At 50.5% G+C, this 26144-nt stretch overlaps 2 protein-coding genes across 3 annotated transcripts; both read right to left on the minus strand.

The window, feature by feature from the left end:
* Window positions 1–7623: 7623 nt before the first annotated feature.
* On the minus strand, window positions 7624–13115 carry EBP (EBP cholestenol delta-isomerase). The gene is made up of 5 exons (XM_062182945.1): window positions 13008–13115; window positions 11547–11911; window positions 9013–9049; window positions 8758–8888; window positions 7624–8111 (listed from the first exon to the last, which is right to left on the minus strand). The coding sequence occupies exons 2-5, from the start codon at window positions 11848–11850 to the stop codon at window positions 7888–7890; spliced, it is 696 nt and encodes a 231-aa protein (XP_062038929.1). The 5' UTR covers window positions 11851–11911; window positions 13008–13115; the 3' UTR covers window positions 7624–7887.
* Window positions 13116–13998: 883 nt separating this feature from the next.
* Window positions 13999–25732, minus strand: PORCN (porcupine O-acyltransferase). Of its 2 annotated transcripts, XM_062183862.1 has the most exons (13): window positions 25632–25732; window positions 24749–24921; window positions 23349–23541; window positions 22912–22955; window positions 22367–22548; window positions 22146–22276; window positions 20560–20685; window positions 20298–20398; window positions 19183–19259; window positions 19010–19073; window positions 18799–18884; window positions 17108–17218; window positions 13999–14412 (listed from the first exon to the last, which is right to left on the minus strand). In XM_062183862.1, the coding sequence occupies exons 2-13, from the start codon at window positions 24882–24884 to the stop codon at window positions 14311–14313; spliced, it is 1353 nt and encodes a 450-aa protein (XP_062039846.1). In that variant the 5' UTR covers window positions 24885–24921; window positions 25632–25732; the 3' UTR covers window positions 13999–14310. The 2 variants fall into 2 exon arrangements, with proteins under 2 accessions (XP_062039846.1, XP_062039847.1); XM_062183863.1 differs by lacking the exon at window positions 25632–25732 and having other exon boundaries at window positions 23349–23470; window positions 24749–24831.
* Between the last annotated feature and the right edge of the window lie 412 nt (window positions 25733–26144).

Consider the following 26144-nt stretch of genomic DNA (forward strand, 5'->3'; position numbering starts at 1 on the left):
ATCCACCAAATATTTGCTGAATGGCGGCTGGCATTGTGGTACAGCTTGATACACCTGCATCCTGTATGGAAGAGCCTGGTTCAAGTCCCAGCTGCTCCAGCTTAATGTGGCTGGGAGGCAGTAGATGATGATCCAAGTACTTGGGTTCCTGCCACCCACGAAGAATACCTGGATGGAGTTCCTGGCTCAGACTTGACCATGCCAGCATCTGGGGAGTGAACCAGCAGATGGAAGATCTCTCTGTCTCTCCCTCTCTTTCATCCTGCCTTTCAAATAAATAAATACTACTTTTTTTAAAAATCTGCTGAATGATTGGACATATCTTAGACTCTGGAGAAACTTTTTATTGCAAAATGTAAAAAAGGCATTCCTCCCATTTCATTGCACAACATCAATATGATTTGAACAAAATACAGTTTGACCTTACAAATATTGTTTCTAAAAAAGAAATTGTAATATGCCTGGACTTTGTAGCTTAAGAATCATAGATTAGGTTCAAATGCAAGCAAAGATAGGTTTCATTCAAGTGCAGAATAGATTGGCAAATCAGGAGTCAAAGGTTCAGTTAGAAACCAAACAAGTATTCTGTCAAGGGTCAAAAGGACTGAATTTTTAAAGGGGAAAAGGAGTACAATAAGGTGAGGTGTAGTAACTTGTTTTGAACAGTTTTTGACTGACCCTGTTAATCAAATTGTTTTGAATGCATGTAGATTGGTGCTGAGGATCTGCCCATGCATTAGCTATACATAACTGGTTGCTGAGGTGGTGGTGCTATTTTGAGGGAGTTATCAGTAGGCAATAAGTCTTTTTTTAAAGATTTATTTATTTATTTGAAAGTCAGTTACACAGAGAGAGAGAGGAGAGGTAGAGAGGTCTTCCATCCGCTGGTTCTCTCCCAAAATAGCCACAGCTATGCCGATCCAAAGCCAGGAGCCAGGAGTTTCCTCCAGATCTCCCACGTGGGTGCAGGGGCCCAAGGACTTGGGCCATCTTCTACTGCTTTCCCAGGACATAGCAGGGAGCTGGATCAGAATTGGAGCAGCCGGGACTTGAACCGGCACCCATATAGGATGCCGGAACTGCAGGCGGTGGCTCCACCTCCTATGCCACAGTGCAGGTCCCAATAAGTCTTTTGAGACAGTTCCTAAATCAGCAGAAGTCCCTGGATTGGAAATTCTAGCAATCTGGGGGTTTATAAACATATTCTTTCCAAACAGTATCCTTTATCTGTTCAAAATGGAGGAACTCATGTCTGTGAGGTAAATTTGTAGCCTGTCAAAGTATAATCTGAGGCTCACAGAGAAACTTTGCTGTCTGTATTGACCAAACTGCAGCCATCATAATTGTTCTTTCCCACAAGTTGCAGTGCTCTGTGAATGCTGCCCTTGTGGTTGACTTTGTCGACAAGTCTGAAATTCCATTTCAATATCTTTTAAAATGATTTGTTGCCTGGGTATTAATATTAAATACACATCTCTAGTTTTTGGAAAATATAAATAATAAGGAATTTTCTTTGAAAGTCACAATAGGGATAAAAAGAGAAAGTCAGAAGAGGATTATTGGCATGTCTCTCTTTGTCCCATATGCATGGAGTCAAAAGCAACTGTGGCCCTGCTGGATTTCCTAAGTTTAAGAACTGGCTTCTCTTTTAAGGTATCATAGGATGAGATGAGCAAACCAGTAGCCTGGTGCTTACAGTTTATCCTGGTGGTAGTGGGGTGCAGGTTTTAGACAGGGGCATGATGTGGTCAGATGCCTCTGCCTTGGTTGTGGAGAGAGCCTTGGATGGAAAGATACTGGGAGGAAGAAGTTCAAAAAGGAGATCTTTGCCATAGTCCAGGGGAGAACTTTTTCTTTCATTTGTTTATTCATTCTTCCATTTAACAAATATAAAGCATATGCTAGACAGTCTACATATATTAATTCATTTAATCTGCATAAAAACCCTGTGAGGTAGGTGTCATTATTATTAGCTTTTTACAGATGAGAGCATGGAAGACCAGGGGAAAACAAGCTCAAAGGCAAAGGGGTCATAAGTGGCAGAGGAATTAGGCAGTTCAGTGAGCAGAAAGTGAGGCTTAATCTGGTGTGTTTGAGGAAGAGCAAGTAGGTCAGTATGTCTTTAAGTAGAATAAGCAATGAAGTGAGTTATAACGTATCAGATGAGAAAGTAATTAGGGTGAGATCATGCAGGACTTTGGTCTTAACAGTGAGGCATCTCTCCAAAGCTATACCATGTCCCTGAGCAGACTCATAATTTAAACTGGAGGTAGGCTTCAAAACGGTTAAGATGCCTGCATCCCCTGTCGGAGTATCTGGGTTCAGTGCCTGGTTCCAGCTTCCTGCTAATGCAGACCCTGGGAGGAAGCAGTGATGGCTCAGGTAATTGGGTTCCTGTCACCCACATAGACCTGGATTGAGTTCCTGGCTCCTGGCTTTGGCCCTGACCCAGCCCATTGCAGACACTTGTGGTGTCAACTAGTGGCTGGTAACTCTGGCTTTCCACCTTTCAAATAAATAAAGAATTTGAATTGAAGGCCTGCTCTACACAGGTCACCTGAAGCCAGTCCATGGGTATCTGTAGTTTCACTCATTCTTTGCCATGTGTTCAAAATTCAAGTAGCCAATTTTTTTTTTTTTTTTAATGACTGAGGGCCTATAAAGTTAAGTAATGTCAGAAGCTGGGCTGAGTGATGGGGTCTTCAGGGTCAGTGATAAGGGTATGTCTTGTGAGAGGGGATCTGTGAGGTGAGTGATAGGAAGTCTGTAGGGAAAGTGATGGGAATTGGAAGTGAGTAGAGGTCTGTGGAGTGACTGATCAGTGGTCAGTGTGAATGATGGTGTCTCTGGATGGGCAATGGGTGTATATGGTGAACGGTGGATGGCTGTGAGTTGAGAGATGGAATGAAAGGGTTTATGGGGTAAGAGATCGAATCCTTGGATTGACTGGTGGCGGGCTTGGTGGCATAAGTGATGGATTCTGTAAGGTAAGTTAGAGGGAGTTTATAGGGTTACTGATGAATGATGAGGGATCTGTAGGATGAGTGATTGGTGGGTCTGTGTAGTCAGTGATAGGAACTGGTACGATGAGTGATGGGGGGGATGTGGGGTGAGTATGGGGCTTTTAGGGTGAATGAAGGAGATTTTGAAGGTGAGTAGTGGGGGGTTAGTAGGACAAGTGATAGGGATCTGTGTTGTCAATCATGGAGGTCTGTGGGGTCAGTTCTGGAGTTTCCATGGGGTGAATAAAAGGCAGTCTATAGAGCAAGTGAGAGAGTTTGCAGGGAGAGTGATGAGTGTCTTAGGGGTTAATGATGGGGTATGTTGGATGAGTGATGGAGTGTCTGTGGGGAAACTTATCAGGAGCCAAGAGGTTGAGTGATGAGGGGTGTATGTGTGTGCGTGTGGCCTGAGTGTTGGAGGCTCTGTGAAATGTGGGATGTGCAGTCTGAGGTGATTGATGGGGGCTGTGTAGTCAATGATGGGTGATAAGGAATTTTATAGACTGAATTGTGCCCCCCTACCAATTCATATATTAAAGCACTACCATCCAATGTGACTTATTTGAGGTAGGGTCTTTAAGGAGGTAATTCAGGTAAAATGAAGTCAGAAGGGTGGGACCCTAATCCAGTGACACTAATGTCCTTATATGAAGAGAAAGAGATACAAGGGCTGCAAACCATGTGAAGACACAGTGGGAAGGCAGCCATCTACAAGCCAAGGAGAGAGGCCTTAGGAGAAACCAAATCTGTTGACACCTTGAGCTTGGGCTTCCAGCCTCCAGAACTTTGAGAACATAAATTCCTCTGAAGCTACCTGCTCTGTGGCATTTTATTACTGAAGCCCCAGCTGGCTAATGCAGGGGAGGATGAGGTATGTGGGGTTAGTGATGGGGTCTCTGTTAGGTGTGATGGGCTCTGCAGGCTAGTGATGGAGTCCACAGGATGATGGAGCTCTGAGTTAAGTAAGCTGAGTGTTGAGGAGTGTGTTGGGTAAATGAAAGGGTATTGAGGGGTGACAGGATTCTGTAGGATTAATGATGAGGGAATCTGTAGGTGACTGATGAGGCTCTGTGGCTTGAGTTATGGGTGGTCATGGGGTGAATGATATGGGTCAGCAGAGTAGGGATAGGGGATCTCTAGAGGCGCGGGTACACTATTCTATAAGGTGGGTCATGGGGACTTTGTGGTGTAAGAGATGAGGCATCTGTGAAGTGAGTGGTCAGGTCAGTGTGGTGAGTGGCAGAGCTCTGTCGAGTCAGTGATGGGTGATCGTGGAGTGACAGCTGAATGATGGAGGGGTGGAGCCTGCTGGGAGAAGAACGTGGGCCTGTGAGATGAATGATGTGTGGTCCACGGAGTGGCAGAAGTATGTAGGGCTAATGCTGGGGCTTGTGGGGTAAGAGATGTGTCTGCAGGACTAGTGATGAGGGACTTGCAGGGATGATACATGATGGGCATCTTTGGGGGTGTGATTGGAGGCTAAGGGTTGAGGGGTGGAAGGACTGCAAGATAAGCACTGGGGTGTTGAGTAGGATGAGTGTAGAGGAGTGTTATGGACTGAATTGCATCCCCCTAAATTCTGTTGAAGCACTAACTCTCAGTACTTCAGAATGTGACTATATGTGGTGATTAGGGTTTTTCAAGAGGTAATCAAGTTAAAATGAGGCTACTCTAATCCAAATTGTCTGATGTCCTTATAAGAAATTAGGACACAAACATGTTCATGAACAGAGGGAAGACCATGTGCAGCCATGGGGAGAAACCAAACCTGTTGGCACTTTGAACTTGGACTTTCAGACTCTAGAACTGAGAAAATAAATCTCTATTACGGCATCCTCACTAAACTAATGCAGATTTGCAACTAGGAAGACAGGTGCTGCTGAAACAGATAACTAAATATGTGGAAATGGCTTTGGAACTGGGTAATAGGTAGAATGTGGAAGACTTTTGAAGTGCATGTTAGAAAAAGCCCATATTGCTACCATGGTCTGAATGTTTGTATCATTAAAATTCCTCTGTGAAACTACTACCCAATGTGGTGGTATCAACCTTTGGGAAGTGATTAGATAGTGAGGGTAGAGCCCTCTTGAATAGGATTAGTGGTCTCACAAGGGGATGATGAGACCAAAGTTCAACTCCTCCACCATGTGTGCATATAGCAAGGTACCATCTATGGGGAAACAGGCCCTCGCCAGAAACCAAATCTTCCAGTGCTTTGACTTGGGACTTCACAGACTCCAGAACTGTCAGAAATAAATTGCTTATAAGCTACCCAATTCATGGTGTTTTTTTTTTTATAGTAGCCTGAATAGACTAAAACAGTTGCTTTGAAGAGACTGTTGGTAGAAATATAGACATTAAAAGTGCTTCTGGTGAGGCCTGATTGAAATGAGGATCATGTTAGTGGAAACTAGAGAGAAGGCAAAAAACCTTGGTTGTGTTCTAGTGTTCTGTGGAACCTGAGGAGCTTGCTGAGCAAAGTGTTGAAGATATGGCCTGGTTTCTCATTGCTGGTATAGAACAATGTGAGAGGAGACAGATGCATTGAAAAAGAAATTGATAGGCAAGAAGTAACTAGAATGTGAAGATACAGAAAAATGCTGGCCTAGTCAATATTGCAAACACTGAGAAAATGTGTTCTGGAGAGACTACTTGGGGTGTGGCTGGACAGATGCTATAAAAAATCTTGGGCATGACATGTTGACCTAATCAGCAATTTCAGCACAAGCCAGGAATAGAGGTGGGATAATACCAGCAGAAACAATGCTGACTGGGACTAAAGGGGATAGAGATGGGCCAAAATGAAGAAAAGCTATTGAATGTATGAGATTTTACAGGACAGGACAATAGAGCTTTCTGGCTATGAACATGCATGATCCTTCAAGAAAATGGAAGAGTGATCCTAAAGGTGAGGCTGTCCCCTTCTCAGCATCAGTGGGCCAGGCTGCCACCCACAGCTCAGGGAGCAACACTGCCATCCCAATGGGTCCAGAACATGGGGCCTTCCAACTCGGTGAGCCCAGAGAACAGGTCATTCAATCAAAGAGCATCTTTCTGTAGCTCTAAAATAATGAGACTGACCCTGTTAGGTTTCTGACTTACTTGGGACCTGTGATCCCTTTCTTCTTTCCCCAATTTTTCCTTTCCAGAATGGGAATATCAATCTTGTGCCTGTCTTACCACTGCGTTTTGGTAACAGATAACTCATCTCATTTCATGGCTTCACAGCTAGAGAGGAATTTTTGACTTAGAATGAATCACATCTCAAGTCTCACCCACGCTTGATTTTGATGATATTTAGATGAGAATTGGGATTTAAAGCTAATGCTGGAGTGGAATAAGAGTTTTGGGCTGTTAGGATGCAAGTGGGTGTATTTTGCTTGCAAAAAGAATGTTATGGGGCTGGCGTTGTGACATAATGGGTTAAGCCACGACCTGTAACTCCAGCATCCCATAAGGGCACCCTGGATCCTGGCTTTGACCTGACACAGCCCTGGCATTTGCAGCCATTTAGGGGAATGAACCAGTGATGGAAGATATCTCTATATCTCCCTCTCTCTCTCTTTTTAAAAGATTTGTTTTATTTATTTATTTGAAAGACAGAGTTACAGAGAGAGGTAGAGACAGAGAGAGACGTCTTCCATCCGCTGGTTCACTCCGCAGATGGCTGCTATGGCCAGAGCTATGCTGATCTGAAGCCAGAGGCCAGGAGTTTCTTCCAGGTCTTCCAAATGGACACAGGGGCCCAAGGACTTGGGCCATCTTCTACTGCTTTCCCAGGCCATAGCAGAAAGCAGGATGGGAAGAGGAGCAGCCGAGACTAGAACAGGCGCCCATATGGGATGCCAGTGCTTGAGGTCAGGGCTTTAACCCGCTGTGCCACAGCACCAACCTCTCCCTCTCTTTCTCTGTAACTGCCTTTCAAATAAATGAAATAAATCTTAAAAAAAAAAAAAAGAATGCTACGGACTGAATTGTGTCCTGCCTACATTCACATGTTGAAGCCCTAACCCCCCAGTACCACAGAATTTGACTATATTTAGAGCTGGGGCCTTACTTAGGAGAGTGATTATGTTAAAATGAGGCTAGTAGGGTGGGCCTTAACCCAATCTGACTGGTGCCCTTGTAAGAGGAACTTTGGATACAGAGACACCAGAAGTGTAAGTGCACAAAGAAAAGATCATATGAGGATAGTGTGAGAACACAGCCACCTACAAGCCAAGAGGGCTCTTAGAAGCAACCAAACTTGTCAACCTGCCAATATCTTGACCACTGCCTAGAACTGCGACAAAAGAAGTCACTTGTGGCTTAAGCCAGCCAGTCAGTGGCATTTTGTTATGGCAGCCTGAGCTCACTGATACTGTAGGGTCAGTGGTGGGGGTCTGTGGGTAGAGTGATGGGGTGGCCTTGAAGGGGGAGTCTATGTGGTGAGTTACAGGGTCTCCAGGGTGAAGCCTGGGAGCCTGTGGTGTCAGTGTGGTAAATGATGGGAATTTGAGGTCAGAGGTGGATGGAGGCCTATTTGAGGATGATGGGAGTCTGGGCAATGAGTGAGTGATGGAGGGTCTGTGTGGTTAGTTATGGGGCATCTCTGGGGTTAGTAATTCAAGGTCTCTCAGTGTTAGAGTCAAGATAGTTTATTTCCTGATTTTAAATTTGCTACCATCACAGGCCTTTCTGTCTTTTCTTTAACCTTTTGTTCCAAAGGCTCCTGGGAGTAGCTCCACAGAGCCTGTACCCTCCATGTCTCTGGCCATTTCTGTGCCCATCCATCAGCCCAAGTGTGATAGATTAATTAGCTTTGGCCCTCCAACCTGTGGGAGCAGGGCAGGATGCTTCTGCTGAGCGCCTCACCAGCCCAAGTTCCACCCTAGGCCACTGCTCATTAGTTCCGCTTGCTCTTGGCTGTTGTGGCTTTGGCGTCCAGCGTGCTCTGAGCATGAGCAAGATGCTTCACAGCGTCAAGCACAAGGACTCCGGGCAGCACCAGCCACAGGGCATTCATGAAGACAAAGTAAAACCAGAAGTAGAGGGGGTGGCCCAGCTCCCCATGCTGGAATCCGTCCCGTTGCTCCGTCAGGAAGTACAGCACATCCCCGTAGATCTGGCCTGTGGGAGGCAGGAGGAGAGGAAGCCCCTGTGAGGAAGAGGAAGCTATCCCCGACTCTCTATTCCAGGGCATTTTCCAAATTATCATTCAGAGCCTCGGCGCTCAGGACCCCCAATTCAAAGAGCTGAGAATTCTGAAGGGATAGAGCTGGAAATCTGAGCAAACTGGGAAAAGCGGGGATTCCAGACATCAGGGAGGTGAGCATTTCTGAATTCAGGAGATCTTACATCTCTGGAATTGAAGGAAGTTCAAAATCCCAGAATGCAAGACAGTCCAGGATTCCAGGACTAACAAGAACTCATATTTCCAGGACCAAAGACAGCGACCCACTTAAGAACACAAGACTGCATCTCAGCTGAAGGAAGCTCAGAGTGCGGACCCTGGAGGATGCAGGGCCTCCTATGGAACCTTCACAAGAGACTGCAACGGAGCAAGAAGAGATAGAAGTCGCCTTGCTGGGGAGCGTAGGCTCAGAGAGGCAGGCACATGGCTATTCCAGGGCCTCAGGGAGTTTGTCCTTCAATCTGGCTCCCCTATGGATGGGCACAATTGCGACATCCCACCTGCAGGGATGCACCTGTGTCTCTCAGGCCTCCCCCCACCCCCATCCACCCTTCTCATGCCCCATGAAGGCCATCTCCTCACCCACAGACAGCACGAGCTGGAGGACAAAGCGGAGGGGGTGCTGGCGGAGAAAGGCGATCACCACCCACAGGCTGAGTGGTCCCCACAGGAAAGCTGTGATGGTCTCCATGCACACTGTGAAGTTGTCATCCCTGCAGGAGAAAGGACGGTGGACATTGGCATCAGGGTAGGCCATGAGTGCCCCAGGACCGCCACCCCCACCCCTACCCCCAACCCCACCAATGCAGGTCTCCAAGGACAGAGACAAACACTTACAGGATATATCGGCTGTCTCCTTTGGCATATTCTTTCCCTGAAGCAAACAAGGTGGAAACATGAAGGATAAAAACAGTAAAAAAGGAGCTCATGTTTGTGGGAGCTGGGGACCCCTCTAAGAAGACGGACTTCATAACTCTCTGTGCCTCAGTTTCCTCATCTGTGAATGGTACAGCAATTTGGATTCTAGGCATGAATGTGAAGGTAATGTGCAAAGGTTTGTGGGAAAATGGAATTAAAAGATAAGTTCATTTTGGTGTAAACGAATTTTGAAATCTATGTGTTCTGTCACAATATGCATTTTCTGTAACTCTTGAATGTCTCTTGTCTATAGAAAATGTGCACCAAAATGAACTTTTCATTCTGTCTTTCCATGAATTTTTCAAAGTGAGCTCATGTATATATAAAATGGGAGAATGTGTGCCAAGCCTGACACAGAACAGTGGTGCTGTGATTGTTTGCTACTCAAGAAATGTTCGTGGTGTAACAGAAGGTGGGGGTGATGGAGTGAGTTAAATAGCCAACGAGAGAGAGAGAGAGAGAGAGAGAGAGAGAGAGAGGGAGGAAGCAGGTGAACAGATGAGTAAATCAAAGAGTGACCAGAGAATGGAGAAGAAAAAAAAAACCCACTCCAAATAAAATTAGGCAGAAGACTTCACAAAAGAGGGTTTCCAAATGGCCAATACATACATGAAAAACACTCAAATGATCATTAGTCATTAAGGGAAAAGCAAGTTCAAACCGTGATGAGATATCACTCATATCCACTGAGATTTAAGAAATACCTGGTGAGAATACAAAGGAAATAAAACTCTTCTAGGCTGCTGGTGGGAATGGAAAACAGTATAACCTGTATGGTCATTTTTCATCTTCATAAAATTATACAGACATTTACCCTAGGACCCAGCCATTCAACTCCTACATACAAGAGAACCTCAAAATATTCATGGAAAAATGCATGTTATGAAAACAACTATGCATGGATTTCCAAAAAAAAAAAAAATTTGCACCCCAAATTACTTATCTCTTCATTGTGTTTTCCATGAACTTTTGGAAGGACTTTCATATTGAACCAAGAGGAATGAAAGCAGATGTCCACTCACACAGCAGCTCCACTCAGGAGGCCAAGAAGGAGTACTGTTTGTAACAGCATATGACAGGGAAAATCAAATCCCCATCAGTGCCTGCGGAGTCAAATGAACATCTGGGGCCGGCACCGTGGTGCAGTAGGCTAATCCTCTGCCTGTGGCACCGGCATCCCATATGGGCACCGGTTCTAGTCCTGGCTGCCCCTCTTCCAATCCAGCTCTCTGCTGTGGCCTGGGAAAGTAGTAGAAGATGGCCCAAGTGCTTGGGCCCCTGCACCCACATGGGAGACCAGGAAGAAGCACCTGGCTCCTGGCTTTGGATTGGTGCAGCTCTGGCCGTTGTGGCTATTTGGGGAGTGAACCAGCAGACGGAAGACTTCTCTCTGCCTCTCCTCTCTTCTGTGTAACTCTGACTTTCAAATAAAAAAAAAAAAACAAATGAACATCTACACTTTGAAAGCTCTTTATGAAATAAGAATGAATGAAACTAAAATGAATTTATATGTAAATGGTCTTGGAAGGAGACTTAAGCCAGGATTTGGCGTAGCTAATAGAGTTTGGGGAAACTTGGAAAACCAGGCTGTGTCTCCTTTGCTCTCACACCATAACAATCAACACAGAAGGCTTCTGTGACCGCAGCCCCCACCCCCAGATGTGTGGAGATTTCTCCCTGCCAGCCAGCAAGCAAAGCTGTAGCAAGGGACGACGACTGGGTTTCCTCTATCCCCATTCAATTCAGACCCTGTCAGAGCCCTCAGACAGGTAGAGGGCTCAGTCTCCAACACTGCACTCCCTGCCCCTTGAGGTGCCAATCACAAGACCCAAGTAGCTTGACCTGTGTGTCTGGCCCCATTCGTCATAAACTGGGGTCTCCCCAGTCTCTTTCTTAGGCTTGATGAATGTGCTTGAATGGCTCACAAAACTCAGGGAAACACACTCTTGAAGTTCCCAGTTCATTACCAAGCACACAGAGGAAGAGTTGTATAGGGCGAGCGATGAGAGAAGGGTATGGATGTTATTTGGAAGCTCTGAACCCGGTCTTCTGGGGTTTTTATGGAGGTTTCGTTATACATGCACGCTTGCTAATAGACTTGGTGGGGAAACCCAGCCTGGCCTGCCCAGGCTCTTCAGCACTCTTTCTTTGAGGGCATGGGGCAGGACCCCTCTGGTGTGAGAGAGGCTCATGACCTGCTCTCTGATCTTGGGGAGTTATAACCAGGAATTGTGGATGAAAACACTCTCATATAATGTAAATGTATCGTTAAGTACCCAAGTAGTTTGGTTTTTGAGCCATGGGACCATTACATGCAGCAATGTTAAAGTTTTCAAAATAAATTAGTGGTAGGCCATCTGGTGGGTGGTTAAAAATCCAAGTCAACTCCCGTCTAGAAAAGCCTCCCCCCCCACCCCGCACCCAGAAAGCACAAGAAAGAACTCAGGACTCACATAGTTGTGATAAGAAGGCTTGATCTCCAAGAAGGACCTCATGGTAGAGACTGAACCAGCCCTCAATCACCAGGTGAATGAACGCACACACTGCAAACCAGCACAGGGACAGTCGCCGCCAAGTCCCCAGTGGGACAATGGCAGCACGGGCCGACAACAGCCACGTGATCACAACCAGGACCCCAGAGACGGAGAAGAGGCCAGCCAGGATATGCCAGGTGGGACGGTCATTAGGTACAAAGCTGTCCAGCCTCAGGTGTCGAGGCCAATACGGATGCAAGGGGCCGGCGTTGGTGGTCATCATGCTTTGGGGGCTGATGGCTGTGTGCAGATAATCAGGGAGGAGAAAAGCAGAACAGAAAAACCTGGACAAATAGAAAACATAGAATGAAATAAAATCAAAGCCAAAATAGCTTATTACCATAGAAATGCAAATAGACCGGATTTATCCCTGAACAGACTGTGAGTCTGGATTAAAAATAACCTAAACATATACTGTTTTAAGAACACGACTAAAATGAAAGGCCAGAGAAAGACCGAAAACTTGTTCCAGCCCTTTGGCAGTCCTATTAAGATGTAGCAGAGGACAGACATTTGGTTCAGCAGTTAAGACACCTGAATTCCATATCAGAGTCCCCACTCCTGCTTCTGATCCAGCTTCATGCTAATGCACACCCTGGGAGGCAGCAGGTGATGGCCCAAGGACTTGGGTCCCTGCCACCCACATTAAAAAGCTGGATTGAGTTCCTAGCTCCTGGCTTCAGCCTGACCCAGCCCTGACTGTTGCTGGGATTCGGGGAGTGACCCAGTGTTTAGAAAATATTTCTGTCTCTCCGCCTTTTGGATAAAATAAAAACACATAATTTTAAAAAGTTTCAGTGAAAGAATTAAAACAGGAAACAGGAGGCCTAGTCCCAGGCTTCAGGAGGCAGCCTTGGAACCCAGAGCTGGTCCCAGGCCTCAGAGGTCCAAAGATCAAGGCCACCTCCTAACCCTCTGGTCCCGGTTTGGTGGGCGACACAGGAAGTAGGCCAGATCCCATGGCAAGGATCAGCGTCTAGCACCTTTTCTTGCAAAGCTACTCCCTCGCCTTTAGTCCTGGGAAGTGCAGCTGGGGGGCGTCAGCGAGATTACCAATTGGGACCACAGTTCTCAGGCCCAGAGCTCAGAAAGCCTGAGTCTCTCCCACAAAGCAAACAAGGCCGCCAACCTGCACCTGCGAGCACCAAAGTCTGGGGTCTCGCAAGGGCGCCAAGGAGAAAAAGGAGGGCCAATTAGGGAGCGCACCAATCAGAGCTAGAACCCTTTGGTCCAGCGGCTCAATGAGAAGGGGGACCCGCTGTCGTCCAGAAAACCGCGCAGCAGCTGGATCCCGCGCAGGCGCAAGGGGTGGCGCTGGGGAAAGGGTCTGGCAGTCAGGAGCTAGGAAATGGAGAAGCGAGCCTGGCGGAGGGCACTCACCCAGCCCGGCGACGGCAGCGGCTGCTTCTGCGGGCTCTGGGCTCCCTCTCGGCGAGCTCGCTCGCAGGTTCCGCGGCGTTGCTTCTCCGGGCCGTCCCCTCCTGGGCTCCCCCACCCAACGGAGCGGGCCAATGGAGAGGCGGGGAAGGCGGCCAGTGCGTCTCCTAACCAATGGGAGCGGCCGGCCCCGTCCTCGCGCGTGGTGCCATTTTCGCCTTTGGCTGAGACCGAGTCAGGAGCGGGATGGAGGCGGGGACAGGACCTGGTGGGCTGGTCAATTCGCCGGGCGCAGTCCTTTCAACTCTGCCTTTGTTTTCTACACTGAGCAACCCATCAGTTCCCAGATTAATGCAAGGAAACTTAATATTACAGGCAGATCACATACATCCTGTACACTGCAGCCCGCCAAGTCGTTCAGCACTCAGAACTCTGTCCGAATACCAGCAGTCATCCTCACCTCTCCCGACTTGAAGTCAGAAAACCAATCAGATCCCAGGCCCTTCAGCCCCGCTGGCCAATCGGCATGGAGACTCAAATGTGCTAATTCTAAAGAAACAATCAGAATGCCATAACCCTAAACCAGTGGGCACCCAGACTGAACAATCAATCAGAATCCAACCCCATCCTAGCCCTGGCATCCAGTTACAGCCGACAAGACTCAGGACCAATATCTTACTTTCCCTCCTCCCTGTCCCAGTCTGAATGAGGATCTCTGTTTTTCACACCAGTTAGTACCAAGCCTCTCTGATATCCACTGACGCCATCTGTTCCCACGCCACTCAAATCAAACAGGATCAGGACTTGTCCATCCTCAGGCTCATCATCCAACCATGAAAAATCACAAATTAACCACGAACCAATTACAGTCTGCTCCTTCTTCATGGCTTCCGGTTCCCAGCCTTTTATCCATGCTGCTCCCCTCCCACCCCACCCCTTCCTTACTGCTATTCCCCTCTGAGCAGTGAACAAAGAGCCTGTTGATGTTGCCTACTTTTATTTGACAATAACAAACTGAATATAAAAAAGGAGAAGGTAGGCGGGGAGGCCCTGGATCTCCCCCTCTTTGCTTTCCCAAGTATCCCCCACCCCTAGGCCCCAGCAGGGGCCAGCCCCCTGCCCGCCTTATGGTGTAGTGGGGATTGACAGGCATGGGAATGGTGTGTGTGTGTGTGGATGTGTGTGTAGGGGTGTTTGGGATCATGGGTGGAGTGGGGTCAAGGGAGTAGAGAGGGCCTTCCCGCATCCTCCATCAGAGCTGGCACCCCAAGGAGGGGTCTTGAGGGTGCTAAGAGGATTGTATGCCTTAGCCTATGAGACGGTAGAAGATCCAGCATCCAAAAGTGACCCAGTGACTGGCCCAGCTGAGCTCTGACCACTTGTGGACAGTGTATGCCATGCCGTAGCCCTGTGGGAAAGAAAGAGGTCATGGTTCCACTCAGCAAGAACAGACAGGGTCTCAGGAAAACCCATCCTTTGCCCAGGGACATTTTTGTGACTCCATAGTAGCCTAGGTAAGGCCCCCTAGAAGGACCTGGGTGCATCTGAAATGTGATCAGACATAGTTTTTGCTTTCTTCTTTAAAAATCATTTTCAAAAGAAGACAAGGCAATCCTACTCTCTGACCTGTCATCTCCCTAATATATAAAGAGCTCCTAGAAATCGTTTTTTTTTTTTAAGGGCAAAAATTACCAAAGGCGTAGTAGGGCATCCATCCCACTAATGGGAAAACAAATAGCTCATCAACAAAATGCTCAGCCTCACTCATAATCTCCCGCCTACAGAAGAGCGAACATATCCAGGAGGTTTGAAAGGCATGTTGTGTTGGTGATTGCACAAGCCTGTTCACACGTTTTGCAAAGGAATTTGCAATAGGTGAGGACTGGCAATCACCTGAGCATGCACCCTAAGGGACAACTTAAGGTGTGCTACAGCCTCACAGTGAAAAAAAAAAAAAAGAACAAGGATGCTCTTCAAGCTGAAATGGAAGATTTCCAAGAACTGCAGGACAATTATCACACATGTGTTACCTTTGAGGTCAACACAGGACGAGAGGAATTAATTAATATAAATTAATTAATTTATATTTGCTTGATATGCTTAAATTTTGGAAAGATATTTTTATAAAATGAATAAAAGTGATTACCCGTAAAAAGGCAGGGGGTAGCGCATGGGGACAACATTGTTTTCTGAGTATCTGGAATATTGTTTGGTTTTTTAATCATGTGACATGCATTAACTATTTTAAATATTTTAATAAAAATGGACCCAAACTTTATTTTAAGAGAAGCAACACTCGGATTTTGCACACTCAACCTGAATAGAATTAAGCTAAAATAAAGTTTTAATTTTCAATTAAAAATGAAAAACTTAACCAGAGGTGAAGCAAACCATGGATTCTGCAAGAGTCACATGAATAAACTGTACTTTTTAAAAATTTTTTTTTTATTTTTGACAGGCAGAGTGGACAGTGAGAGAGAGAGACAAAGAGGAAGGTCTTCCTTTGCCGTTGGTTCACCCTCCAATGGCCGCCGCGGCTGGCGTGCTGCGGCCAGCGCACTGCGCTGATCCAAAGCCAGGAGCCAGGTGCTTCTCCTGGTCTCCCATGGGGTGCAGGGCCCAAGCACTTGAGCCATCCTCCACTGCACTCCCGGGCCATAGCAGAGAGCTGGCCTGGAAGAGGGGCAACCGGGACAGAATCCGGCGCCCCGACCAGGACTAGAACCCAGTGTGCCGGTGCCGCAAGGCGGAGGGTTAGCCTGTTGAGCCACGGCACCGGCCATAAACTGTACTTTTAAAAGTATTGTTAGGGGGGCCGGCTCTGTGGTGCAGCGAGTTGACGCCCTGGCCTGAAGCGCTGGCATCCCATATGGGCGCCGGTTCTAGTCCCGGCTGCTCCACTTCCGATCCAGCTCTCTGCTATGGCCTGGGATAGCAGTGGACAATGGCCTGAGTCCTTGGGCCCCTGCACCTTCGTGGGAGACCCAGAGGAGGCTCATGGCTCCTGGCTTCGGATCGGTGCAGTTCCAGCCATTGTGGCCAACTGGGGAGTGAACCATCGGATGGAAGACCTCTCTCTCTCTCTCTCTCTCTCTCTCTCTCTCTCTCTGTCTCTCCTCTCTATGTGTAACTCTGACTCTTAAAAAAAAAGTATTGTTAGGGGCCAGCGCTGTGGTGCAGCAGGTTAATCCTCCGCCTGTGCCGCCGGCATCCCATATGGGTGCCGGTTCTAATCCCGGCTGCTCCTCTTCCAATCCAGCTCTCTGCTGTGGCTTGGGAAAGCAGTAGAGGATGGGCCAAGCGCTTGGGCCCCTGCACCCACATGTGAGACCGGGAAGAAGCTCCTGGCTCCTGGCTTCGGATTGGTGCAGCTCTGGTCATTGCGGCCACTGGGGAGTGAACCAACGGACAGAAGACCTTTTCTCTGTGTCTCCCTCTCACTGTCTGTAACTCTGCCTCTCAAATAAATAAATAAAATCTTTAAAAAAAAGTATTCTTAGTCTAAAAAGGAGGACGATCTGGAATTTGCACACTTGATGAGCAAAAATAGCGTAGAGATTTTAATGTACAAATTTAAAGTAGCAGAATCCAGAGTTTGCACCCTCAACCTCAGTCAAATAAAACTTTTTTAAAAAAGAAATTTTGCCAATTCTCCCTAAGTGAAAATGAAATAAAATATGAGGATATTTAAAAAAGTGCGTGGAGAAATGGGATTAAAAATGCATTTTATTTTGGTGCAAAAACGTTGTGCAATCCATGTACAGTTTTTTTTTCATAATATGCATTTTCCACGAACTTTCTGAAGTCCCCTCATACTTAATTTACAAGAAGGAAAGCCTGGATTTTGCACTCCCTCTCTATTGGATGAATTATATAAGGAGAACGAGTAAACAGATTTTGCTTACTTCTCCCAAATAGAATACCCTAGCAGTGTGGCTCAACCAGAGGGACAACAGGAAGGGAGGAGCCTTGTGCACTGGCTGAGAGACCCGATCCCAGGATCCCAGGAGCTCTGGCCTCCCTATCCCCACCTTGGTCTTCATGGTCCCCAAGAGCCGGTAGCATGTCCCTGATATGTCCCCCTGTCCAGGGCCCCACCTCACCTGCTCCTCTGTGGTGTCATCCACATCGACATCAAACAGAGAGCCAAGGTAGGCCAGGTGGAAGATGGCCAGGGCCCCGAAGAGCAAGTTTAGGCCTCGAACCCCCAGACCCTGTGGGGGACAGATTGGATACACTTGGTGGCTGAATGATAGACTGCCCCTCCCTCCAGCTGCACAGGGAGCACACACGAGTGCGTGCGCACACACACACACAAGGTGAGAGTGAGTTCCAGGAATGCAGGTACCCAGGGGGAAAGGATGATTCAGGAAACCTGTTAGGGATGCTCAGAGGTCCCCAAGAGTGAGGGTGCTGTTACCAATGAGGGTGTCAGGGTCAGGTTCGGGGGAGAGGCACGTGTTCAGGCAGAGGAGCAAGAGCCGTGGGGGCTGGCAGCTGGGGGGGATGGGGATGACCTCTGATTGTCAGGTGGGACACAAATGCGAAGTGGTCTTTATTTTTTTTATGGCAAACAGGAAGAACAAAACAAAACAAAAACCCATCCCCAAATGACCTAGAGGGCTCATGCCTCCCACTACGCTCACTCTTCTCATGCCACAGGGGCCCAAACTTGGAGGCCAGTGTTATACTGGGTGTTCCTGTTGCCTGGGGTGCTCCCCTCAATAAAACAACTCAGAAGTCAGCAGGAAGGCTTCCCAGACTGACCTCCCTAGTGAACTTATTTACTTACTCACTGGACAGGGGGAGGGGAGGGGGAAGAGGGAGGAGGAAAGGGAGACAGAGAGATAGCAGATCATATCTTGCTAGTTAACTCCCCAAACGCCTGCAACAGCTAGGGCTGGGCTGAGCTGGCTGGGCTGAAACCAGGAGCCAGAAGTCAATCCAAGTCTCCCATGTGGGTGATAGGGGCCCAAGCACTTGAACTGCCGCTGCCGCCTCCAGCTAGAGTCAAGGGCAGAGCAGGGTATGGAACTCAGGGACTCCACTTAGGAGACGTGGCCATCTCGTCTTAGCCACTGAGCCAAACCTCCAGCCCTGACCTTCCTGTTCAAAACAGAAGCCCTCCTATCCATCCTCCCCTTTCTTCCATGTACTTTCTCGTAGCTCTCCTCCATAGAACAAACTAGTATTAGAGTTTACGGGAGGGGCGGCGCTGTGGCCTAACGGGTAAAGCCACCACCTGCAGTGCTGGCATCCCATATGGGCGCCAGTTCAAATCTCGGCTGCTCCACTTCTGATCCAGCTCTCTGCTATGGCCTGGGAAAGCCATGGAAGATGGTCCAAATCCTTGGGCCCCTGCACCCACGTGGGAGACCCGGAAGAAGCTCCTGGCTCTTGGCACAGCTCCGGCTGTTGCGGCCATCTGGGGAGTGAGCCAGCGGAGGGAAGACCTCTCTCTCTCCCTCTGCCTCTCCTTCTTTGTGTAACTCTGACTTTCAAGTAAATAAATAAATCTTTTTTTTTTTTTAAAAAGAATTTATGAACTTCCTATGTTCACTGTCTTTCCTGTTAAGATGTTTGTCTCACAGGGCTGGGACTTGAGCCTGTTTTGTTCACAACTGTGTCTCCAGCACCTAGAAAGGTGCCTGGAACCAGCAGGTGCTCAACGCGTGCTCCCTGGAGGAGTGAATGCCCAGTACGTGGATGACAGCAGGTGCCCAATGAATGGAAGCTACCTAATGTTATTGAGGGGCCATGTGGGGCACAAAGTGGCCCCGGGCTGAGCCCTCACCAAGCGATGCCGGTGTGAACAGTCAGGCGGGCACCGCTTAGACAAGACGCAGGCACTGAGGATCCGAGCTAGGCGCTTCCGGAGGACTATGGTGGGCGGTGGGATGGGGAGGGAAGGGCCTCAGGTTAGCCTCAGAGAGTGGTGACTCCAGCCACACACCCTCCAGCCCCCCTCCACCCACCCCACCATCCCTGCACTCATGCTCACTCACCGTGTTCCACGTAGGTGATAAAGGCCAGGGACAGCAGTACTGCGGCCAGGTGGAAGCTGAAGCCCTGGTTGGGGAGGGGGCAGGAGGGAGGTCCAGGGGAGGGGCAGTGAGGCGAGTGAAGAGGAGGCCACCCCCTCCCAGCTTTCACCCTGATCCCCCTCGGCCCGGCTCACGTGCAGGAGGGCACTGGCTGCGTAGGTGACCAGCACTGCTGAGAAGGTCCCTAGGCGGAGAGCATTCTTGAAAACATCTGGAGAGGAAGATGTCGATGAAGATTTCCCTGCCACTCCCAGAGGGCCTCAGGCGGGGCTAGGGAACCCCCAGGATAAAGCCCTTATGCCGCTCCCAGCCTCACATGCCCTGAGGTGGCTTCCCTCCCGACCTGCTCCTCCCAAGTTCAATGTTAACTCTACTCTTCCACTTCCTCAGGGCAAAAATCTTGGAGTCACCCCCCCCCCCCACACACACACTCCCATATCCAGACTCTGAAGCAATCAAGTCAGTTCCACCTGCTGTAGAATTTATGCAGGATCTGACCTCTCCTCTCCATGTGCACTGTGGCCAGCATCGTCACTGGCCTCAATTCCTGCAGAGGCCTCCTTGCTGCTTCTGTCCTCAGAGCAGCCAGCGGGATCCTGTTACAACCCACATCAGCCCAACGACCCTCCTCTGCTCGGAGCCTAGCTGTGGCTCCCATCTCAGAAAAAAAAAAAAGTCAATGTCCTGTTTGTAGTCCACAAGGCTCTACACGACCTCACTTACCTTCCCGCCTATCCCTGGTCCCTTTGCTCACTCTATGCCTGCCCTACTGACCTTGCTGTTACGCACAGCAAGCAAGCTCCTACTTCGGGGCCTTCGCACCTGCTGTTCCCTCCATCTGTCGCTCTTCTCTCCATCCTAGCTGCATTCCTTGCTCCCTCACCTGCCTCAGCTCTTTGCTCAGATGTCACGTCCTCAGTGAGACTTGCCCTAACTAAATTCACTTAAATTTGCCACCATTGCCCCCACTCCTGCCAACACTCCTAGATCACTTTTACCTGTTCTATTATTAGTTGTTTTTTTTTTTTTACCATCACCACCAATCACCACCTGAACGAGTGTGCATTTGTTCTCTCATTTATGATCTGCTCTCCCCATGCCTCCACTGCCCAAAATGCAAGCTCCACCAGGACAGAGATGTGTTTGGTCCCTGCTGCATCTCCAGTGGCCAGTATATAGTAGGTGCCCAGTCAGTGTTGGAAAGGGCCTAGGTTACCAGCTGCCCTGGAGTGGTGACTTGGTGACTCACAGTTATTCAGCCAATAAGACATAGGCAGGTTCCAGCTCGTGACAACCTCCACCATTGACCGTGGCAGCTCCACATTTATTGGCTTGGACACTGTCAGGTCCCTGTGGGCAAAAGAGATACCAACCGAGTTGGCATCTCAACCCATCTCACTGCCACACTTTTGTCTGGGCCATTCCTTCCCCTGACGGGAGCACCCCCCTCCTCCCTGCACCTCCTGTAGGCAGTACCCTGGGGGGAAAGGGGACCCCCAAGCCTTCCCCACCATTCCAGATGATCCTTCTCCTCGGTGAAGCCAGCCCCTGCCAACGTGGCCGTGGCCTCGGACAGAAAGCCCACAAAATAGTTGCTGAAGTGGAAGGAGACGGCGCTCTCATAGGCTCGCAGCCACCTGGGGAGGAAGGGGCAAGAGAGAGGGGGCATGATGCCCAGGCCCTGGAGTGACCCCCCCCCCACCACATGGCAGCATCCCCAGCTCTGCCCCTGTAGACTCACCTTACCATGGTGCCCCTAGGGTCCCCAGGGGTCAGGAAGGCAGCAGAGAAGAAAGAACAGAGAGTCAGAGAGAGGCCATGGAGGCTGGCCTGAGTTAGCCACAGACAAGACAGACAGAAATGCGGAGGCACAAATGGGTAGACCATGAGGGTCACACACAGACACGCATCACCCGGCTGTTAGTCCCATGCGGCTCAAACAGATGCCTGCTCGGTCCTATAATACAGCATGGTCCTGCAGCCTTGTACGGCCAGCCAGCCCCGGCTCGGGCCAGGCCCAGTCTCGCAGCCCTGCACCCTCGAACAACCACACAGCCAGACACAAAGACCTCGCAGCTCTCTGACCTGCCTCAGGGACCATAAGACAGTCGAAAAAGCCTGTCGTGAGCACCGAGATCATGAAACACCAGTACACACACACACACACACAATCAGACATGGTGAAAAACAGGCAGCATCTCGCCCTGGGAAAAGCATCGGTTCAGAAATTAGTCCTGGGATTCGTGCCGGGCTGTTTGGCTGGGTGACACCGGTCAAGTCCCTTGACCTTTGGGAGACTCATTCAGCCTCGCATATAACTGGCAGCCGTGAGTAGGGAATCAAAGCAGAAGCAGACAGTCGGTTCTGCCGATAGGTACAGGGACTTAGTCAGTTGTGGCCCCAGAGCAGGACATCACCAGGCAGTCAGAGAAGGCACACACACACACAGCAGGGTCTATCACAGACAGCTATTCGAGAAGCCACGGTCAGACCCATTCCTGGCCAGAGTTCTAGGCACACCAGCTTTGGCCATGCAGATGTATGTTACCCAGGGATAGCCACATATCCCTTCATTGACAATGGCACAGCCAACCCACCAGAACTCAGGGTCCCACATTCAGGGCATCAGGGGCCAACAGGGGGCCAACCCGCAATCTCTCCCTCTAGCCAGAGTCACAGACAGGTTAGTCACTTGTCCCTCCCCCATTACGGTCACGTCACTGTTTCCATGGTGAAACAGCTGAACAGATGGACAGCCAGCCACACAAAATGTGTCAGAATGTCAGTCACACACGGAGTCACAGAGCCAAACAGGCAGCCACCGAGAGACACTCAGTGTCCTTTTAGTCATGGGGCAGGGGTAGACAGATGGACAGACTCAGACGTCCAGAAGCCATTGGTCATAGGCTCTGGTCCCCTTCCCCCAGGCAGCTCCACTTGCCCTCAGCATCTGCCCTCATTTACCTGGCTTTGCGTTTCTTGCTGTAGTAATAGAAGACAGACAGAAGCATTAAGAGACAGGCTCAGAGTTGGGGAGATCCCAGATCGCTACCCAACCCCCTGACTGCCGGGCAGGGGCCTCAAAGGCTGTGCTCACTTGCGAAGGAGACGGTCACCATCGAGGGGAATGAAGTATGGGAAGAGGTAGGGGCCCACGCAAGTGGACAGCACAAGGCACAGCAGGGCCAGCGCCAGGCTCCGGGCCACCTTTTGCAGCCATCGGCGGCTCTGTGGGGTTGGGGGGAGATCAAGACTCTGTGAGCATTGCCCCCTGGCAGCTCCCACGATCCCTGCCCACCTGTCCACCCAGGACCTCACCAGTGGGCGGCCTTGGACAGCCTGTAGGTAGCTGTGGAAGGATATCCAGGGCCCAAAGACGATGGTGCCCACGAAGTAGAGGTAGCCCATGAACTCCACAGGCGAGGGCACCGCACCCACCTCGCCCCGGTCCAGGTCGAAGCCCAGAGACACCGCCTTCATGGCCACGATCATCTGGGCCCCTATGTGTGGGATCCATGGTCAAGTAGAAGGGCAGAGAGCAGGTAAGCAGCAGGTGAGGGGCGGTTAGGGGGAAGGGGGTACAATGATGGCTAGATGGGCACAGGTCAGAGAGGCAGGTGGGGAAGTGGACCCAGGACAGGCAGGCGCCCTTAGCCAAGAGCTCAGGCCCATATGTGAGATGGGCCAGACAGACTCAGGGGGAGAAAGCATGGTAGAGAGAGACACAGATGCTAGGGCAATGTGAGGCCTCCATGTCCAGAGGGGTGGGTGAAGAGAAGCGGAGGAAAGACACAGGGTGGGGGCGGCAGGGAGCTGAGAAAGGGGCAGGAGGGCTGGGGCAGCGAAGGGGCTGGCCCACCTACCTCTCATCTTGTGCCATGTCACGGTATCTACCATGTGCATCTCACTGAGGGGGAGGGGAGAAAAAAACAGGTTCTTGGCTCCAGGACCCCCGTGGCCACTGAGACCACCTGGGGAGACCCAGGTGCTTAGAGGATTCTACCTTCCAGGGCCCTGCACAAGTTCATGAGCAATAATGCTCACAGGTTCCCATCTCCAGGGGGAGCCCACGCCCTCCTTGACTCGTGCAGACTTGTGAAAGGCAACTCTTTCATTGTCTCTTCTTCGGGAATGTTCCACACCACACTCCCCACTCCGTACCTCTCCATAGGAAAATGGTCCTCCCAGACTCCCTTCCTTCTCCTGGGACCCCTTCATGCCCACTCCCCCCCCCCCCCGACCATCTTGGGCAACCGCATCAGGACCCTTGGGGACCCACCCGCCAACAAAATGCCCGTACCCCATGAGTAGGTAGATGAGGATGGTGACGGAGAGGAAGACGCCACGGTGAGAGGAATGCCGGCAGAGGAACAGCACGAGGTAGCACAGGAGGCTGAGCAGCACGACCCAAACCATGTGCAGCTGGAAGAAGTGGTAGAGGCTGAAGAACCCGCCTGCCACGGTGCTTGCATGCTTCAGGTAGGATGGCAGCCCTTCGGGTGAGAGGGAGAGAGAAAGAGAAAGAGAGAAGAGAGGGAAAGAGGGAAAGAGAGAGAGAGGGCGAGAGAGAGAACAAGAAAGGGAAGGTTGGTGGGCTGGTAGGAAGGGGAGGATGGCCTGGGCATAGGGCACAGCCGGGGCAAAGCCCTAGTGGTGCGGACGTGGTGCGGCTGGTGGGGGGCCCAGAGCAGTGCGGGTGGGGAGCTGCAGAGGGCGTCTGGGCTTCTCTAAAAGACATTTGAGGGAACCATGGGAAAAAGACAACTGTCAGTTTCATCAGATAGCATTATTGCATTCAGAGGACGTTTCTTAGGGGGTGACAGCTGGGGCTGTGGTCGTGGGGGAGGGTGTCCTTGGTCTTGGGAGCCACACACTGAAGGATTTGGGGTGCAGTGTTGATGTCAGCAGGTTATTCAAGTGATTCGGGAAGAAGACAGATAGCTAGACAGACAGACAGACAGAAAGAACGAGCTATTGTGACAAGATGTTGACAGTTGGAGAATCTGGTCATGCATATATGGGTAGTCAGTATACTACTTTTCAACTTTTCAGTAGCTTTGAAATATTTCAAAATAATAGACCTGGGAAAAAATAAAACATCCATTTAAAATGAAATAAAAACAAACTATAGAACCTTTGAATCTCAGATTTCCAGAAATTGCAGCATCCTGAAGGAACCTCAGGGACTTGAAATCTTATTTGGATACAGGCCTGCTTATGATTGCCGAAACATCCGAGAATCTAGAAATTTCATCATGCCCTGATTACAGAAATCTAGATTGCCAACATCCTGGAAGCCAAAAATGTGAGAATTGCAGTTTGTCAGAAACTCCCAACACGGTCAGGGTACCTTGGGACTCCATCACCCTGTTATGGAATCTTACACCATGGGAGATGGAGGTATTTCAGGATCCCAAGATCCAAGGACTTCAACTTCTCAGAATCCAAGACCCCAGGAACACTGAAGGGCATGGCCTGCTATGGCAGGATGTGGCTTGGCGTGCTGTGGCAATGGGGTGGCTGCAGAGAGTAGGATGTGGAGTGTTGGAACAGGGCTTGGTGGGATGTGGTAGGGCCAGACATGTTGGGACCTCATTTGGTATGGTTGGACGTGGCAGGGTAAGGTGTGGCTTGGTATGGATGAATGTGGCAGGTGTGGCATGGTCTAGCCTGGTGGCACATGGGGTGGCTGGCACTTACCAAGCCTCCAGAGGAGGCGGCAGGCGAGGCAGATGGCAAGGAGCAGCCAGATCTGATCAAGGCCCTGCTGGGCGGTAGGCAGGAGACAGCCCTGCAGTAGCTGCTGGAAAAATTCCTGGCGGCTGAAGGTAGCCATTGCGGACCCCCGCGGCTGGATGGCCAGATGGATAGATCTGCCAAAGATGGAACACGGAGGGAACAGGATGTCCACGAGGATCCTGCTCAAGGGCTGAACTTGAGCGCTTAAGATTTCAGTTTGCGGGTGCGGAACCCACAGATGGTGCTGGGGGGTCTGGGGGAAGATGTGAGCGTCAGGTGCATCAGACGGAGCCACCAGCTGTGCGTGGGTGTGTGTGGGGGTGGGGGGTGGCTCTGGATGCACACACACACACGCGCGCGCGCACACACACAGCTGTGACTTGCAGTGAATGCGGGACCTGTGTCTCGGGAATGCTGTGAACAGTCCAGTCCGATGATGATCCCATGGTGTACATTCTAGGCCCCTAGAGCAGATGGGGCTGGGGGTGGGATACGAGGGGGGGGCCTTCCTGGTTTCCAAGGTAGAGTAGCTCTGTGAGGAGGGCACACAGAGGGATTCTGTGACACTTGGGGGCCGTGTGCATCTCTCCTTGTATGGATATGGGGGGTGTCCTGTATCCCCCGCGCTCCCCATCACACCCCCACCCGGCGAAAAGCCGCCAACAAAGCCCGGCCCAGGCCGGGGGACTGCAGGGAAGTGGAGGTGGTGGCAGGGGACACAGCATGGGAGAGTCAGAAAGGTGATGGGGACGGGGTCCCAGGACACTCGCTTCAGGTCCGCGCGGGGAGGCCGGCTAAGGGACGGGAGCCAGGGAGTCGTGTGCGCACACTCCTGGCGCCTTACCTGGCAGAAAGGCAGTCGTGCTCTTGGGGGCCTGGGATGCGCCGCCGCTGCCACCGTCGCCGCCTCCTCCGGGCAGCCTCCCCCGCAGGCCGCAAGGCCGGGACCAGCAGCGGCTCCCAGGGCGGCGCGGCGAGCGGGCCCTTTAAATCCCGGGGCGGCCGGGCAGCAGGCTCTGCCAATGGGAAAGCGGGAGCTGGGCGGGGTCCGGGAGGAGGGGAGCGTGAGGAACGAGGGGAGGAGGAGCGGCCGGGTTGAGGGGCGCGGGGCGCGGGAGGACGTCGGCGCGCGCAGCGCTCGCGCCCGCACTTTTCCGGCCTGTTACCCTTCCAGTGCCCCCGAACGTCGGTGTCGGGAGGTTTGCTGTCTGCTCCAGAACAAACTTCCGAATGCCCAAATTGTTACTCCTCGGACGCCGGGATGGGGAGGATAGGGGCAAGCCTCGGAGCCTCCAAAGGCTCCCCCGAGCACGTCCCCTTCCACACGGTTGTGTCTCCGTTTCACAGATCGGAAAAT

This window comes from Lepus europaeus, chromosome X (assembly GCF_033115175.1).
Source record: "Lepus europaeus isolate LE1 chromosome X, mLepTim1.pri, whole genome shotgun sequence".
NCBI classification, from domain to species: Eukaryota; Metazoa; Chordata; class Mammalia; order Lagomorpha; family Leporidae; genus Lepus; species Lepus europaeus.